The 17,572-nt window shown below is 54.1% G+C and overlaps 1 protein-coding gene across 3 annotated transcripts in view; it reads right to left on the reverse strand.

Annotated features, from left to right (window-relative positions):
- Positions 1–14,398, reverse strand: part of LETM1 (leucine zipper and EF-hand containing transmembrane protein 1) — a 40,535-nt gene extending 26,137 nt beyond the window's left edge. For all 3 annotated transcript variants that reach the window (XM_037742175.1, XM_017539006.2, XM_017539007.2), the window contains exons 1-3: positions 14,019–14,398; positions 7,776–7,836; positions 1,214–1,664 (exon numbers count right to left, since the gene is read on the reverse strand). In XM_037742175.1, the coding sequence (XP_037598103.1) occupies positions 1,214–1,664; positions 7,776–7,836; positions 14,019–14,100 (594 nt within the window). In that variant the 5' untranslated portion in view covers positions 14,101–14,398. The remainder of the gene's footprint in view (positions 1–1,213; positions 1,665–7,775; positions 7,837–14,018) is intronic.
- Positions 14,399–17,572: the final 3,174 nt, after the last annotated feature.

The raw sequence follows: 17,572 nt of genomic DNA on the forward strand, positions 1-17,572 counted from the left end.
TGATCCACCCGCCTCGGCCTCCCAAAGTGCTGGGATTACAGGCTTGAGCCACCGCGCCCGGCCCACCATCCTTTATAGAAAATCCGTTATAGAGGTTCTGAAGAATACAGGAAACATGGAAATACACATGGAAAGTGTTTCTCTAAGTTCTGTGAGTCACTCCAGCAAATTAATAGAACCTAAAGGGGGAGGCGTGTCACACCTCATGTACCCCATAAATACATATACCTACTACGTACCCACAAAAATAAAAAATTAAAACAATTTAAAAACAAAGAGGGGGCTGGGCACAGCGGCCCACAACTACAATCGCAGCACTTTCTGAGGCAGGCAGACCACTTGAAGCACGGAGTTTGAGGGCAGCCCGGCCAACATGGTGAGATCCCTCTCTACTAAAAATGCAAACATTAGCCAGGTGTGGTGGTGCATGCCTGTAGTCCCAGCTACTCAGGTGGCTGAGGTGGGAGACTCACTTGAATTTGGGGAGGCGGAGGTTGCAGTGAGCAGAGACCGTGGCACTGTACTCCAGCCTGGGCGACAGAGTAAGACTCTGTCTCAAAAAATAAAAACAAAGAGGGGGTGGTGGGACCCTAACTTGAAGCCAGTCCATCAGAAGCTCCGAGCAGTCTGGACTTGAGACTGGTGGGGGGCATCTTGGGGACGGAGCCCTCAGCCCGTGGGATCTGACGCTATCTCCGTGCAGATGGTGTCGGAACTGGGTTAGAGGACACGCAGCGGGTGTCTGCTGTGTGGTCTTCTGTGTTGATGACTGCTGTGGTGGAGGGTAGAGGAAGCGGGTAGAGCGAGGTTTTCCTAGGCAATAGATTTTACTGATTTTTTATCTCTATCAAACAGAAGGCAAGCCCTAAAAATATTTTTCAACCAACCTATACAGTGAAAAGAATTTGGGCATGGCCAAGCACAGTGGCTCACGCCTGTAATCCCAGCACTTTAGGAGGCTGAGGTGGGGGGTTCATTTGAGCCCAGGAGTTTGAGACCAGCCTGGGCAACAAAGTGAGACCCTGGATCTACAAAAAATAATTAGCCAGGTGCGGTGGCACATGCCTGTGGTCCCAGCTACTTGGGAGGCTGAGGCAGGAGGATCACTCATGCCCAGAAAATCGAGGCTGCACTGAGCCATCATGCGCCACTGCACTCCAGCCTGCGTGACAGAGCAAGAAAAAATAGAAAGGACTGGACAGGTCCCCATTACCTGCCTGCGCTCCCGGCGGGTCAGGGTGTGGCCGTTGAGGATGCGCCAGAGCATGCGTGCCGCGATCTTGGTGTCGATCCACAGCAGGCGGAAGCCATGGTAGTAGTGCTTCAGCTCGTCCAGCACCCTCTGCCCAAGGGACTTCTTCACCACCACCTCTGCGGGGGGGCTGTACACAGGGCCGCCTTCCTCCAGCTTCTTGTTCTTGTCCTTCAAGGACTTGAGGGACTTCTCTACTAACGAGTCATCGCTGACAGGACGTGAAGAGTGCCAGCCGCGCACAGGGAGGCACTGAGGTCCCACAACCACAAAACCCACAGAGGTGGAGGTCCATGGCACTCTCGGCACTGTGCGAAGGTAGTCGGGCCTCAGAGTCCAACAGCCAAGGTGATCGCCTCTGAAGTACGGGTACACGGGGTGGATGGGAGCACAGCAGCCCAACGGAACACTCCTTGAAAGGGGAAGAGTGAAAACACTGGTAAGAGCCAGTACCAGCCTTCGACAGCTCAGCACCAAACACCAACAGCAGCAAAACTCACATGCCTTGTGCCACATCATGCCACAAGCACACACAACCCCACCTACTCCCTGATGTCTGCACTGCCCCTGGGGAGCCCTTCAGAAGGGAGACCAGGACAGTGTGCAGCCCCTCAGCCCCACGCCGTCGGACAGCAGCATGGGCTCGCCGGCCCCCACAGAAGGAAGGGCAGGTCAGACACAGGCACAATCAGCAAAGGCTGGATCCCTAGGTGGGCCTCACACCCCCCACGCCCAGTGACTTGGGGAGGTAGGGTGCATTGTTTTGGCACTTCATGGGGGAATATGGTGCAGAGTAGAGAGTCTGTTCAGTTTGGAGGTCCTCTCCTCCGGCAGGTGACTTTCTGGAAAAACCTGTGGCTCTTGAGCAAGTCCTACAAATCAGCAAGGGCGCTTGCTGACCTCATCTCCACACTAGCTGCCCACAAATACCAGCACAAAACAGCAAAATCCAAAGAATAAGGCCCAAGGCCCATCTCCTCCTCTACCCACCCGCCCACTGTGTCCGGGACCAGCAGGCTCTCAGCCCAGAGCCTCTCAGCTGTCCCCCTGCTTGGACATCCCTAGCTCACACCCTTGCTTCACTGAGACCTCCCTGACCACTCCATCACTCTGCCCTCCTAGCAGGTGCCCTGCTGACACCTGGCTGTCTTAGAGACCAGATGCACACTGTGTGCACCACACTTGCCTTCTCCCCACTGGAACGTGGGCTCCCGAGGGCCAGACACCAGGCCTCGCAGGCGGCAGCAGGAGGCTGGCACTAACCCAGACCCATCTTGGTCCAAGCTGCACTGGTCCCAGCAGCCGCCTGTACCATATCCACCCACAGAGAGGCCGTGAGGAAGCCACTGCAGCCTGAGCTTCTGCAGCATGGACTGTGCCTGGCCCAGAACCTAGCGTTTGTGTGCAACACAGAGACTATGGTCTGACCTCAGGGCAGTGCTGTGACGCCACTTACAGTCCAAAATTGGAACAGCTGACCTGTGTCAGGCCCCTTCAGGCTCACGGTCTCCTGCATGTCTTGCCTGGCACACTAGAAACTCCCCTGCTGCTTGGGCACAAATCCCCCCGGTGGCCCCAGCTCACCTCAAAGGCCACATGTGTGGCACATGAGCTCCTTCTGCCTCCATCGGCCCTCCATGCCTGGCCTGATGCCAGCAGCGAGGTCAAGCTCCAAAACACGCTGTTGGAGCTCAAATTCCAGCTCCACAACTTACTGTTGTGTGACCTCAACTGAGTAACCTAACCTCTCTGTGCTTTGGGAGCCTCCGTCATGAATTTGTGTTAACAGATACTAAGTACCAGGATGGTACCTGCAGCATGGAAGCATGCACCACCAATGTCCTGACATGGCTGCTGTGATTACCACCCCCTTGCGGCATGGGAGAAGCCACCGATCAGGGCTGCAGGCCAGGTGGAGACTCCAGACCCACTGTCTGTTTCTCTGATGGGGATCCTGGAGGCCTGCAGGCACAGGCCTGCCTCAGCTCGCACCCAGAGAGGGCAGTGTAGCTGGCACAGGGCACCACCAGACCAGAGCAGCTTCGAGTGAACATGTATCAGGATCAGAAGCCCGAGTGGCTGGGGCTCCACTGTGGCACCAGTCATAGTGTGGGGACCTCCCCCAAGAACTCTCCCAGGCTTGAAATCTTCCCTCAATTACAGACATGCAAACCCAACACTGAACTCACGGAGAGATTCTGAAGAATACAGGAAACATGGAAATACACATGGAAAGTGCCTGGTGGATACCAGTGAGGCCTGGGAGGGGTGGGGCAGAGGACAGGCACCCCGCCCTTGGTCACCTCCCCAAATCCTGTGAGGGCAGCTCCAGGCTCTCCTTCAGGCCCTGACCTAGCCCCATCCACCATGTCTCCAGGTTCTCCCCAGCTGTGGGGTCACCTCTGAGCCAGGAAAAGGCTCCGAATCCAGGCAGCCCTGAGTCATGGCATGCCGAGAGCCAGGCCACACAGAATGCAGCAGAGCCCACGCAGGCTCAGCCTGCCCCCTGACCAGGCTGTGTTCCTTCTGTGAGGTGGCCTCACCTTCCAGCGTGGGTGATGACAGAGCCCACGCACTGAACACACCTCCTCCCTGCATCAAGCTGAATTACACGACTTTCCAACCCTCAGTTAGTAAGGAAGACGGTGGCTTCCACAAGAAGGTATGGTGCCAGCAGTCACAAGGTATCGACAGGCAAAGACGAAGACTCGGAAAACCAGACCAGGGAAGCACAGGGCAGACTCGGCGAGGGCAGGGAGCCATGCAGAGCTGGGCGTGCCCGCAGCAGCATGCATTCACACACACACACACACACACACACACACAAATGAGAAAGGTGTGGTGGGCCTGGTCCTCACCACAGTAACATCCCCCAGCAAATCCCAGCAGCATTCACTCACACACACACACACACACACACACACACACACTAGCAAGGTGTGGTGGGCCTGGTTCTCACCACAGTAACCTCCCCCAGCAAATCCCAGCAGCTGGTGGTACATGCCTGTAGTCCCAGATACTCAGGAGGCTACAGTGGGAGAATGGCTTGAGCCTGGGAGATCAAGGCTGCAGTAAGCCATGATTGCACCACTGCACTCTAGCCTGGGCAACGGAATGAGACCCTGTCTCAATAAATAAGTAAATAAATGGAATATTCCCAAGTGGCTTGATGGGTTTAATGACATTTCAGTTACAATCCCAAAAAGAGTGTTTTAGAACTAAAATGTCTAAACAAGAAATTAAAGGAACTGAGGAGGAGGATAGACAAGAAATCAAAGGAAGGTCCAGAGAGATGAGGTTTGGGGGAACTGGTCCCCTGGGAGGAACACCTGCTAGAGACATCACTGAAGAAAATGGCGGCGGCAGCAGCCAGGCGTGGTGGCTCACACGTGCAATCCCAGCACTTTGGGAGGCTGAGGCGGGTGGATCATGAGGTCAGGACTTTGAGACCAGCCTGACCAACATGGTGAAACCCCGTCTCTGCTAAAAATACAAAAATTAGTGTAGTCCCAGCTACTCAGGAGGCTGAGGCAGGAGAATTGCTTGAACCTGGAAGGTGGAGGTTGTGGTGGGCTGAGATCATGCCACTGCACTCCAGCCTGGGCAACAGAGTGAGACTCCAACTCAGAAAAAATAAGAAAAGAAGAGAAAAAAAGAGGGCCGAGGTGGGCAGATCACCTGAGGTTGGGAGTTTGAGACCAGCCCGATCAACATGGTGAAACACCGTTTCTACTAAAAATACAGAATTAGCCGGGCGTGGGGGCACATTCCTGGAATCTCAGCCACTTGGGAGGCTGAGGCGGGAGAATCGCTTGAACCTGGAAGACAGACTTTGCGATGAGCCGAGATCACATCGTTGCGCTCTGGCCTGGGAAACAAGAGCGAGACTCTGTCTCAAAAAAATTAAAAAAAAAAAAAAAAAAAAAAAAAAAGAAGAAGAAAAATCTAACGGAAAGCTAAGGCTGATGCTATGGCAGTGGCAAGGCTGAGGGAAGGCCTGGTGAGAGTACACACATAGAGATGGGACTACGCTGGCCAACAGAGGCTTTGTCAGTGTCTACAGCAAACACCACTCGTGTGCCCAGGGACTCCAGCCACCAACACGCTCCCTCGTGGCTCCGCTGCTTACGGCAGTACTCTCCAAATCCACACAGCTGAAGCTATGGTTTAAGGAAGGCCAGGTTTTCACATGTGAGTTGTTTTTACTTTAGGGAATTAAATCTCAGGAACTACCAGACAGAGGAGGTTCACGGCTGATGAGATACATCAGCAGCCTTGAGTGAGCAGCCAGAGGGACAGGGCTTGGAGTAGGAGGAGGGTATTTCAGTCCCGCTCTCCCACGCAGGAAGCAGAAACGTCAGGAGAGGAGATGAGTGCTACTGTGGCTTTCTAAACTTGAGAGCCCAGGAGAGAATGAGAATCTCTCCTCACACAGGCGAGATAGAGGGACAGCATGCAAGAGCATGGCAGCCTCAAACCAAGCTCAGGACAGGGGCTGCAGGTGCTACTCCCTCCAGGAAGCCCTCTTGGCCTGGCCTGCCAGCCCGGTGGCACCACAGTCTCTATGCCATGCTGTCACCACGTGTTGATATTACTTGCCATCTTGCTAGACTGTGATTGCCACAGGGAAGGGCTAAGCCAGAGCCGGGCACGGGAATGCCACACCTACACCCCATGGTTGCAGGCACCTGCAGAGTCTGCTCTGTGTTCACAGGTGGATGCCCACACCCACAACACTGCCTGGCACATCCAAAACACCTTTTACAAATATTATTTTTAGTGGAAAGCCACGAAAAATGGCAACTGTGTGAAGAATAAGAGAGACTGCAAACCAAGTGCACAAAACTGTATGCAGGCTGTGATTAAAACTGCCATGTGCTAGGCCAGGCATGGTGGCTCACACCTGTAATCCCAGCATTTTGGGAGGCCAAGGTGGAGATCTCACCTGAGGTCAGGAGTTCAAGATCAGCCTGGCCAACATGGTGAAACCCTGTCTCTGCTAAAAATACAAAAATTAGCCAGGGGTGGTGGTGGGCGCCTGTAATCCCAGCTACTTAGGAGGTTGAGGCAGGAGAATCGCTGGAACCCAGGAGGCGGAGGCTGCAGTGAGCCAAGATTGCCATTGCACTCTAGCCTGGGTGACAAAGCAAAGACTTTGTCTAAAAAAACAAAACAGGCCGGGTATCGTGGCTCACGCCTGTAATCCCAGCACTTTGGGAGGCTGAGGCGGGCGGATCATGAGGTTAGGAGTTCAAGACGAGCCTGACCAACATGGTGAAATCCCATCTCTACTAAAAATACAAAAATTAGCCAGGCATAATCCCAGTTACTTGGGAGGCTGAGGCAGAAGAATTGCTTGAACCCCGGAAGTGGAAGGTGCAGTGAGCCAAGATTGTGCTTCTGCACTCCAGCCTGGTAACAGAGTAAAACTCTGCCTCAAAAAAAAAAAAGAAAAGAAAGAAAGATAGAAAAAAAAACAACAACAACTGTACGTGCCGGCTGGGCGCGGTGGCTCCCGCCTGTAATACCAACACTTTGAGAGGCCAGTTTGAGACCAGCCTGGGCAACGAAGTGAGATCCTTTCTCTAGAAAAAATTTAAAAGTTAGCCAGGCAGGGTGGCACATGTCCATGGTCCCAGTTACCCAGGAGACTGAGGTGGGAGCATCCCTTGAGCTCGGGAGTTTGAGGCTGCAATGAGCTATGGTAGTGCCCTGAGCTCCAGCCTGGGCAACAGAGCAGGAACCTGTTTTGAAAACAAGAAAAAAAAGAAAACTGCATGTGTTAAAAACCAGATATATTCCTTAAAGTTCAGAATAAAATACAGTGAAGTACTCACTTAACATTTTCCATAGGTTCTTAGAAAATGCATTTAAGCAAAAAGACCTATAAGAAAACCAATTTTTTTTCTCATCCAAAGTTATAAAAAAACGTTATTCGAGGACCTTAAAGTTGCAGTTTCTGCTAGGCACGGTGGCTCACACCTATAATTCCAGCAGTTTGGGAGGCCGAGCCAGAAGGATCACGGGAGGTCAGGAGTTCAAGACCAGCCTGGCCAACACAGTGAAACCCTGTCTCTGCTAAAAATTCAAAAATTAGCCAGGCAGAGTGGAGCATGCCTATAATTCCAGCTACTCCGGAGGCTAAGGCAGGTTGCAATGAGCCAAGATTGCACCACTGCACTCCAGCCTGGACAACAGAGCTAGGCTCTGTCTCAAAAATAAATAAATAAATAAATAAAAGTTGCAGTTTCCAAGAACCTACAGACATTAAATGAGACTTACTGTACACCAAACTACGGACAACATCTGCAACTGGGCCCTGAAATTAGGAATGTTTATTCACTTCCGAAATTCACTGAGGCATGTGACAATCATTTTCAACATGGAAAGATAAAGGTTTAAAAGAAACAAAGAACAGGAAAATAGGATACACTGTTTCCCTCAAAAATCAAGTCACTCCTGACTCTCCACCATTTCCAAGCCCTGTTTTCAGACAGGTGCAGACTGACGCTGATTTACTCACAGGCAGCTCCTCAACCCCAGGGTGCTGGCACAGCTGAGATGAGCAGGATCCCCTGGACTACCTGTAACGGGAATAGGGGAAAATAAATATGTAGTAAATCAGGAATTTATACCGATATCTTTTTTTGTTCTTTTTTTTGAGGCAGAGTTTCTCTCTTGAGCCCAGGCTAAAGTGCAATGGCAAGATCTCAGCTCAGTGCAACCTCCTGGGTTTAAGCCATTCTCCTGCCTCAGCCTCCTGAGCAGCTGGAATTATAGGTGCCCACCATCATGCCCAGCTACTGTGTGTGTGTGTGTGTGTGTGTGTTTGTTTTAGTAGAAATGGGGTTTCACCATGTTGGCCAGGCTGCTCTCAAACTGTTGACTTCAGATGCTCCACCTGCCTTGGCCTCCAAAAGTGCTGGGATTATAGGTATGCACCACAATCCCCATCTCCAGCCTTTTATTCATTTTTATTTATTTATATGACTTTGCCCAGGCTGGAATGCAGTGGTATGATCATGGCTCACTGCAGCCTTGAACTCCTGGGCTCAAAGGATCCTTTTGCCTCAGCCTCCCAAGTAGCTGGGACTACAGGCAAGCACCAACATGCCTGGCTAATTTTTGCGAGGGGTTTCCCTTTGTTGCCTAGGCTGGTCTCCAGCTTTTGGTCTCAAGCTACCCTCCTGTCTTGGTCTCCCAAAGTGTTGGGATTACAGGCATGAGCTACCACGCCCAGCATAGTATCTTCTTTTAAAGTCTGAAAGAAGGCCAGGCACGGTGGCTCATGCCTGTAATCCCAGCACTTTGGGATGTCTAGGCAGGTGGATCACCTGAGGTCAGGAGTTCAAGACCAGCTTGACCAATATGGTAAAACCTTGTCTCTACTAAAAATACCCAACTAGTCGGGCGTGGTGGCGCATGCTTGTAATCCCAACTACGTGGGAGGCTGAGGCAGGAGAATTGCTTGAACCCGGGAGGCAAAGGTTGCAGGGAGCCAAGATCGCGCCATTACACTCTAGCCCGGGCAACAAGAGTGAAACTCACTGTCTCAAAAAAAAAAAAAAAAGTCTGAAAGAGTACAGGTCTCTTTTGCAGAAACCTCTGTGTGTAAGTTTCTGGAAGCCAGTTCTGAGTTTTGGAAGGTTTCAGAACACTGCTAAGTGAAGGGTCTGCCCCAGTTAGGAAATCAGTATTGCAAAGTAGTCCTAAAGAAGGATGGGGAGCCTCAAGTAAACCCTTGGCTCTAAACACCCCAAGAGGGAAGCCAAGTAGGCCAGCCCCAGGGAGGGAGCATCCTACCAGGTGGCACCATCCCCACTCACTGCAGTTGGCTCTGGTGGACACATGACCTCTATGCAGACAGCCCTATAGGGCAAGCAACGATTCCAAGGGGCAAGAGCTGTAAGAATTACTAGAACCATAAGCCGGGTGTGGTGGCTCATGCCTGTAATCCCAGCACTTTGGGAGGCTGAGGTGGGTGGATCACCTGAGGTCAGGAGTTCAAGAAAAGACTGGTCAACATGGCAAAACCCCATCTCTACTAAAAATACAAAAATTAGCTGGGCCTGGTGGTACGTGCCTGTAATCCCAGCTACTTGGGAGTCTGAGGGAAAAGAATTGCTTGAACACAGCAGGTGGAGGTTGTAGTGAGCTGAGATCGCACTATCGCACTCAAAAAATAAATAAATAAATAAATAAAGCTAGTGGAATAAGCCATTTTTGTATAAACAACAGTGAGGAATATATAGCACACTTTGAGGATTTTAACACATTTTTTGATGTTTTCCCTAACTTGCTTTAGTTCCTATAAGCATAGAGTTCATTCACACTACTGACATTCAGGGCCCACTGTGATCAAACCTCACACTGGGAACAAGACAGGTATAGGAGCAGCAGGGCCAGAGGTGCCAGGTCAAGCAGTGCCAGGAGCCAGCAGGTGGCACCCTGAGGTGCCCAGTGGCCTTGACCCTCCAGGTAGTGGGGTGGCAATGAGTCCTCAGCCAGGTAGCTGCAGGAGCAGCTGTAAGTTGCGGGGAGCTCACTCTGGCCAGCTACAAGAGCCACCGTGTGAAGAGGAACAAGATGGGGAGGGCAGGCACCTCATTAAATAGGAGGCAACTCTCATACTCCTATGGGGAAGGAAATTCCCAGCATGCGCCACATTTAGGGCTTGTAACAGTCTGGTCTGTAAATTGGGAGCTCAGTTAAGGGGAAGATGTTAGCTATGTTCTCATACATATCAAGTTACAAGTTAAAATTTATAAACACAGTGCGACTGAGCACACCAAGACCCTCTCACTCCAGCTGAGGACCAGCTCTGGCCCCTACCTTTCTTCACATGAAGAGGGCGCAGCACATTCTCCGCTATCTTCCCCACACCATGGCACCTTTGGCTTCCCACCCCTGTCCTGGCCAGCTCCTGCGCCTCAAGGGCTTAGCCCAGCAAGCAGACAGCTGGCAGGTCACCCAGGGCTCCCTGATCTGCCCCCCAGTGACCCCACTTTCTAACACTTCCTGTCCCACTGGCTCCCTTCCTAGGCTCTTCCCAAAACCTGTTCTGAAGGCTTCTGTCCCCAGCTCTCCAAGGAACCCACAGTCAAGGCCATCCAGGGTGATGGGGATCACTGCTCCGTGTCCCTCAGGAGCACAGACATGATCTGTGGCCAGGCCCTGCTGGAAGCCCTTCTGTTCTTTTTTCCAACAACAACAATTCTCCAACTGGGAGTCCACCAATGTAATTCCACACTGACACTACCCAGAATTAGGGCAGACCCCACAGGGTAAGGGCTCAGTCCCAAAAGACTGCCCCCACTCCATGTACCCAAGCTACCTACACTTCAGCTGACTACAAAGTAGGGGGTTCCCATGACCACTTTGGTTTTGAAAATTCACTAGAATGGCTCACATGTCAGCAATGGGTTCTACTTACTATTACAGTTCATTATAAAGGGTATCCAAGAACAACCAGAGAGAGAGGCCAAGACACCGAGGCCAGGGAGGTCCTAAGCACAGGATCCTTGGGTGCTGTGGAGTGGGTACACACCAGTGAGAAGCCTCGCCAGTCTGCTCACCCAGGAGTTCTCATCAAGGCTTCATGATTGATTACAGTACCGGCCCACTGGCCATGGGGACTGAACTAACTCGCCAAACCCTCTCCCCTCCCTGGAATGGCCCTCTAACCACAGCACGCTCAGGGCCTGCCTGGAGTCACTGCATTAGCATAACCTCAGCTGCAGTGATAATGAATGAAAGAAGACACTCCCAAGCTCATGCTTGTAATCCTAGCACTTTGGGAGGCCAAGGTGGGGGAGGATTGTTGTTGAGCTCAGGAGTTCAGCCTGGGCAACATGCAGAGACCCTATCTCTATAAAAAATAAAAAATCAGCCGGCAGGAGGATTGCTTAGAGGCTGCAGTGAGCCATGATCAAGCTACTGTACTCCAGCCTGGGCAAGAGAGCAAGACCCTGCCTCAAAAAACAAATGAAAAAAGACACTCCCATCATTCAGGAAAGTTCCAGGGTTTTCAGGCCTCAGTGCTAATGCCATCAGGACAAAGACTAAATGTATTTCTTACCATTACATACCTTTCTTCCCCTGGCTTCCAGGATCCCCTGGCCACTACTGGGAGATCCTCCCTACCTGACCTCCACCTCCTCCCAAAGCGCCCCCAGGTCTGATGGACTCCGCACAGTCAACACCTCCAAGAACTCTCAAATCGCTTCCCCACTCTGCTCTTCCCCAAGTCTTTTCCAGTTTCAACAAATGGCTCTGTTGTCCCCAGGCGGCTCAGGCCAGAGGTCACCTCTCCCACACAGCCCTTAGAGTCGACCCTGCCTCTACTCAATATCGACTTCCTTCCGAAGAGGACGATATGGAGAGGCGGAGAAGAGTAACTGGGTAGTGGAAAACCTGACCAACACCACTTCAGCCTACTCATCAAGGTCAACATCCACAGTGACAAATCATTCTGACAGCATGGAGCCTTGATGTGACGTGATGAGAACGCTCCACCTCTGTGGTCTTCCTACCGAAAAATCATATTTCCCAGCTTAATTATGAGGAAACATCAAGAAATACCAGTAGAGCAGCACCTTACACCCCATCTGAGCAGTCCTCCTCAAAGCTGGCAAGGTCACTGCGGACAAGGAAAGCCTGAGAGACAATCAAGGAGGGCGGTGTAGATGGGTCCCAGGACAGAAAAGGCCCTCAGAATGAAGAGCGGGAGAGAAAAGAAAAGCAGAGTAAGTTATGGACTTCGGTGAACAGTAACAGGTCCACTCGCTGTGACAATGAACCTTACTCATGTAAGACGCTAAGAGCAGGGGCCTGCAGACCTCCATTTGGGGTACCACTCACAGGGGTTCAGGAGCCTCCTCCACAGTCCAGCCATGCGTCTCACTGGCTGTGAAATCCCTACTGTTCCTACAGCACACCTGCTGACTAACCCATTATCAGCCCCTTAGAGTCCCTGTCACAAAGCGCAGTGATAACTATAGAAGACGTCTGTGTTCCTGAAATGACAGAACGACACATAAAAAGCTAATTATTACTATTTTTTTGCCAAAAACCTGTGACATAAGCACGAAGTGGCAAAAGTACTTTTATCACTATCAGGAGGTCCAGAGAGAGCTCTAACATTTAATACAGCAACTAGAAAGATGAAATGCTGAGCTTCACCTTCACACTGTGCGTTACCACCACTCAGCGCCCTCCCACCACTCCAAAACTCTCAGTGGCTAACCAGCCATTATTGTGAAAAATTACGAGAATTGGGGGCTGTGCACGGTGGCTCACACCTGTAATCCCAGCACTCTGGAAGGCCCAGGTGGGTGGATTACTTGAGAACAGGAGTTTGAGACCATCCAGGCCAACATGGAGAAATCCCATCTCTACTGAAAATACAAAAATTAGTTGGTCACTGTGGTGGGCACCTGTAATCCCAGCTACTTGGGAGGCAGAAGAATCGCTGGAACCTGGGAGACTGAGGTTGCAGTGAGCCAGGATCACATCACTGCACTCCAACCTAGGCAACAGGTAAGAGACTCTGTCTCCAAAAAAAAAAAAAAAAAAAAAAAGACTTGGGAGAGGATACGGGCAACTTCAATCTCTCTCTCTAGGGGAAGGAGGAAAACAGACAAGAATTGCAGGAGGATCACCTGAGTTGAGGAGTTCAAGACCAGGCTGGCCAACATATCAAGACTCAGGCCGGGCGCGGTGGCTCAAGCCTGTAATCCCAGCACTTTGGGAGGCCGAGGCGGGTGGATCACGAGGTCAAGAGATCGAGACCATCCTGGTCAACATGGTGAAACCCCGTCTCTACTAAAAATACAAAAAACTAGCTGGGCATGGTGGTGCGTGCCTGTAATCCCAGCTACTCAGGAGGCTGAGGCAGGAGAATTGCCTGAACCCAGGAGGCGGAGGTTGCGGTGAGCCGAGATCGTGCCATTGCACTCCAGCCTGGGTAACAAGAGCGAAACTCCCTCAAAAAAAAAAAAAAAAAAAATATCAAGACTCTGTCTCTACAAAAAAAATTACCAAAAAAAAAAATTAGGTGGGTGTTGTGTGGCACAAATAGCAACTTGGGAGGCTGAGGCAGAAGGACAGCTTGAGCCCAGGAGTTTGAGGGGTCGTGAGTATGACTGCACCACTGCACTCAATTATTTTACTTGAGTCTCTCTTAGCAAGTTTTATGTGTATGCCAATTTTACAAATAAGGACATAAACTGAGATAAGTTGGTTAATTAGAGAAAGAGGGAGGAGTTGGGCACACCCTGGGAGAGCATCCGCTCCAGACAGCTCCTTAGGCTAGGGTGGCTAAGGCCACGCGCCTGAGGACCCTCCCCGGAGCCGGAGTCCGCGTGCCCCTGAGTGCAGGTCGCGGCTTCATCGCCCCGCAGGGGTTGGCATCACCTCGTCGGTGACGGGCGGGGAGGGCTCCCGCAGCCCCCAGGTCCTGCCCGCTGCCCACCCAAGGCTCGTCTCGGGGACCCCCGACGTGGCTAACGGCACGGCCGTGCTGGTGCGCGGACGGCGCGCTCCACGCAGCTTACTCCCGCAGGGTGCGCCGGCGCTGCCCAGCCCGTCCGAACTTTCCCAGGCCTGCCTGGGCGGCGGTGACCCGCGGGGACCGGCCGCCTGAGGTCACAGCGAGGCAGAGGCCCAGCGGCGCCGCCCAGCGCTGGCGGCCCCGCCCGCAACGGGACCACCGGGCCCCCCGCATCGCCGTGACAGCCAGCCCCGCCCTGGGGCGCCCACCGCTTACCCCGCGGGGCGGTGGCCCGGGGCGACGAACGGAGGCGGGCGGGCGCCCGGCCGCGGCAGCTCCTCAGTAAGATGGACGCCATGTGCCCGGGCGCGGCGGCCGCTCCGGCCTCCTGCGCTGCCTCTTCCTCCTTCTCCGCCGCGGCTGCCTCTCTTCGCCGAGCCGGCGGCGCCTCAGGCCCGGCCCGCGCGGACGGTTGACGGCGGCGGTTGACCCCGGACTGCAGGCGCTCAGCTCAAAGACTCGGCACCGCCGGCGGCCTGGTCCCGGCACAGACGTCCCGGAGCGCGGGGCGGGGCGGCCAGGCCGCGGCTCCCATTGGGCCCTTCGGCGCCCGCGGCCGGCCAGGTGAGGGGCGGACCGTGCCACCGCAGACTACCGGTTCCGGCGTGCACCGGGGCGGCCTGCACGCTGGGGCGTGGACTACCGATACCAGCGTGCACCGGGCCGGCCCGTACTCTGTCGGGGACTACCGATCCCGGCGTGCACCGGGCTGTCCACACCCGAAGGCGCGGACTACCGGTCCCGGCGTGCACTGCGGCGGAGGGCTCCTCGGGGCGCGCTGCATCCTGGGTCCAGTCGGTCGGTAGACGCCGCGGCTCGCAGCGTGGCGCCCGCGGGAGCCGAGGGAGCGGGTTGCGCTCGCGCGGTGATTGTCTTTTCGTCTCCGAGCGGTAGCAGCAGCGGCTGTGTCCGGAACTTTTCTGGGATCAAGTCCTGCACCCACGAGTAGAAAACGGCTCCTGGGAGCTTGCGGCTCCAAGGGCAAGTCAGCGGACGCTGGGATGGAGGGTCGCACCCGGCCGTGGCCTCGCGCCGGCCTCCGCCTGCTCTGTGGCTCTGCCTTCTGCGGCTGCACCCTGGCACGCGCAGCCCTGAGGCCCCTTCCGCGGCACCACGCGGCGCTCCCCAGACACCGCGCTGCTCGGCGTCGGGGGCCCGACCACCACTGAGAGGACGGGAGCGCAGGATCCCGCCCCGAAGGACAGAGCCACGCCGGGCCCTGGATGCGGGTGCAGTAGTCTGTGTGGCGGCGCAGCAGGCACAGCACCCCCCACCGCACGAGTACAGCGTCCTCCGGTCTCAGCGGGAGGGGTGGGTGTGGTCCTGCGTGGGCGCAGGGGGACCCCTCGCTTCGCTGTGGCCTAAGCAGCCCCTGGGGTCCCGGGCGTCGCAAGGGCCGGGTTTCCTACCCTGGGCCACACCCTGTCCGCTCCACCTCCCAGTCCAAGAAGGAACAGCCGAAGTCCAGGACGCCAAGGATTTGGCGTCCAGAGCTGGGCTGGACCCGCGGACCGCTAGTGTGCCATCTCCCAAGAGCCTCCCCCTAGCCCAGCTTAATAGGCAGCCCTGACCAGTCCAGGGAAGAGAGACCGTGCAGCCTCCTAGCAGACCGTGACCTTTGAGCTCCACCTTCCCCTTCATTCCTTCAGACGAGGATCCCTGAGTTGCGGTAGAGAAGACAGGCAGGGAGAAACATGGGCACCCGCGGCGCTGGGTTCCCAGCTGGTCGAGATCTCCAGCTAGGAGATCCCTAGCACGGCACTTGCCCTGCCCTCTGTCTCGTTCAGGGATGTAACCTCAGGGCACCTCCTGGGGAGGGTCTTGGAGTGCACAGTCAGCATCTCTGTTCCCTGGAGCGCAGGAGTGTAGAACTCCTGATACCAGCCAGCTCCCCAGTCTTGAGAGGCTGGTTGAATGGCACGTCTCCCTAGGAGGCTCCCTCCTCGACTCTGCTGCTACTGTCCGTGCACTCAGCTCTCACCTACCTGCCAAGTACTGGGTCCGGATGGGCTTGGATTCCCCATCTCAGGTGGGAGAAGGGAACATTGTTTAGTGCAGGGTATTTTGAAGCTGTCTTCGAGTCCCTGTACCCACACCGGTCGGTGGGCACTGTAGACGTCAAATGCAGAATGAGTTGAAGCACATTTAGGCCCGAACCTAGGCCTCTGCTGCCAACAAACATGAAGGGGCCCCGTTTCCACCCATCCCCCTGGAGGCAAAAGGGGGATGTCTCCACCCACGGTTGGGCCTGAGCTGGAGTGGACAGTTGGTTAGGGTCAGAAAGTACTAGGCTTTTTTTTTCTGAGACAGAGTCTTGCTCTGTCCCCCTGGCTGGAGTGCAGTGGCGCCATCTCAGCTCACTGCAACCTCCACCTCGCTGGTTCAAGTGATTCTCCTGCCTCAGCCTCCTGAGTAACTAGAATTACAGGTGCACACCACCACGCATGGCTAAGAACTGGGTTTCTTATGCCCCAGCTGTAGGACAGTGTCCTAGTCCTGGTCTGGACATTGGTCCTGAGCACCAGATGACCCGGCCTCATGCCATCTGGGGGTGGGGAGGGGCAAGAAACAGTGCTCCTCCCCATTGATGCTGTGGGGTCCCAGGTGTCCCGACAAGGCCAAGCAGGAGGTGGTGACTGCCCCATCTATGCTAGTGCCTGTTGACAGGACTTTGAAAGACACTGGACGGAGGGAAACCCTCCCCACAGCCTCCACTCTGCCCAAAGTGGCAGGTGTGAGGAAATGCAGAACACGCCACTCACCTGCAGCTGGTATGCCCCACCATCCCCGGACCAGCACAAGGAAAGGCTGGCAGTGGAGAACCAAGAGCGGGACTGACACAGGGGCAGGTGGTGTCTGATGCTCCTGCAGCCCAGGCAGGGTGGGATATCAGATGAATTATTTCTCAACAATCAGAATAGCTGTAGTCAGGTGCAGTGACTCACACCTGCAATCCCAGCACTTTGGGAGGCTGAGGCGGTTGGATCCCTTGAGCCCAGGAGTTTGAGACCCGCCTGGGCAACGTGGTGAAACCCGGTCTCTACAAAAATTTGCCAATCGTGGTGGCACACACCTATAATCCCAGCTCCTTGGGAGGCTGAAATGGGAAGATCCCTTGAACCTGGGAGGTCAGGGCTGCAGTGAGCTGTGATTGCATCACAGCACTCAGCCTGGGTGACTGAGACCCTGTCTCAAAAAAAAATTGTTGGTTTCCTGATTAAAGACACGTGCAGGCCGGCTTGGTGGCCCATGCCTGTAATCCTAGCACTTTGGGAGGCCAAGACGGGCAAATTGCCTGAGCTCAGAAGTTTGAGACCAGCCTGGACAACACAGTGAAACCCTGTCTCTACTAAAATACCAAAAATTAGCTGGGTGTGGTGGCATGCCGGTAGTCCCAGCTACTTGGGAGGCTAAGGTAGGAGAATTGCTTGAACCCGGGAGGCAGAGGTTGCAATGAGCCAAGATTGTGCCACTGCACTCCTGCCTGGGTGACCCAGCAAGACTCTTGTCTCCAAAAAAAAAAAAAGCATATGCTCAGCAGTCAACAGTTACACGTGTTCAGCAGCACACTGTCCAAGTTAGGGATCTGGTTAGAGGAGGTTAGGGATCTGGTTAGAGAGGAGGTTAGGGATCTGGTTAGAGAGGAACTTAGGGATCTGGTTAGAGGAGGTTAGGGATCTGGTTAGAGGAGGTTAGGGATCTGGTTAGAGAGGAGGTTAGGGATCTGGTTAGAGGAGGTTAGGGATCTTTTTTTTTTTTTTTTTTTTTTT

Source organism: Cebus imitator, unplaced genomic scaffold (assembly GCF_001604975.1).
Source record: "Cebus imitator isolate Cc_AM_T3 unplaced genomic scaffold, Cebus_imitator-1.0 Scaffold117, whole genome shotgun sequence".
Classification (NCBI taxonomy): Eukaryota; Metazoa; Chordata; class Mammalia; order Primates; family Cebidae; genus Cebus; species Cebus imitator.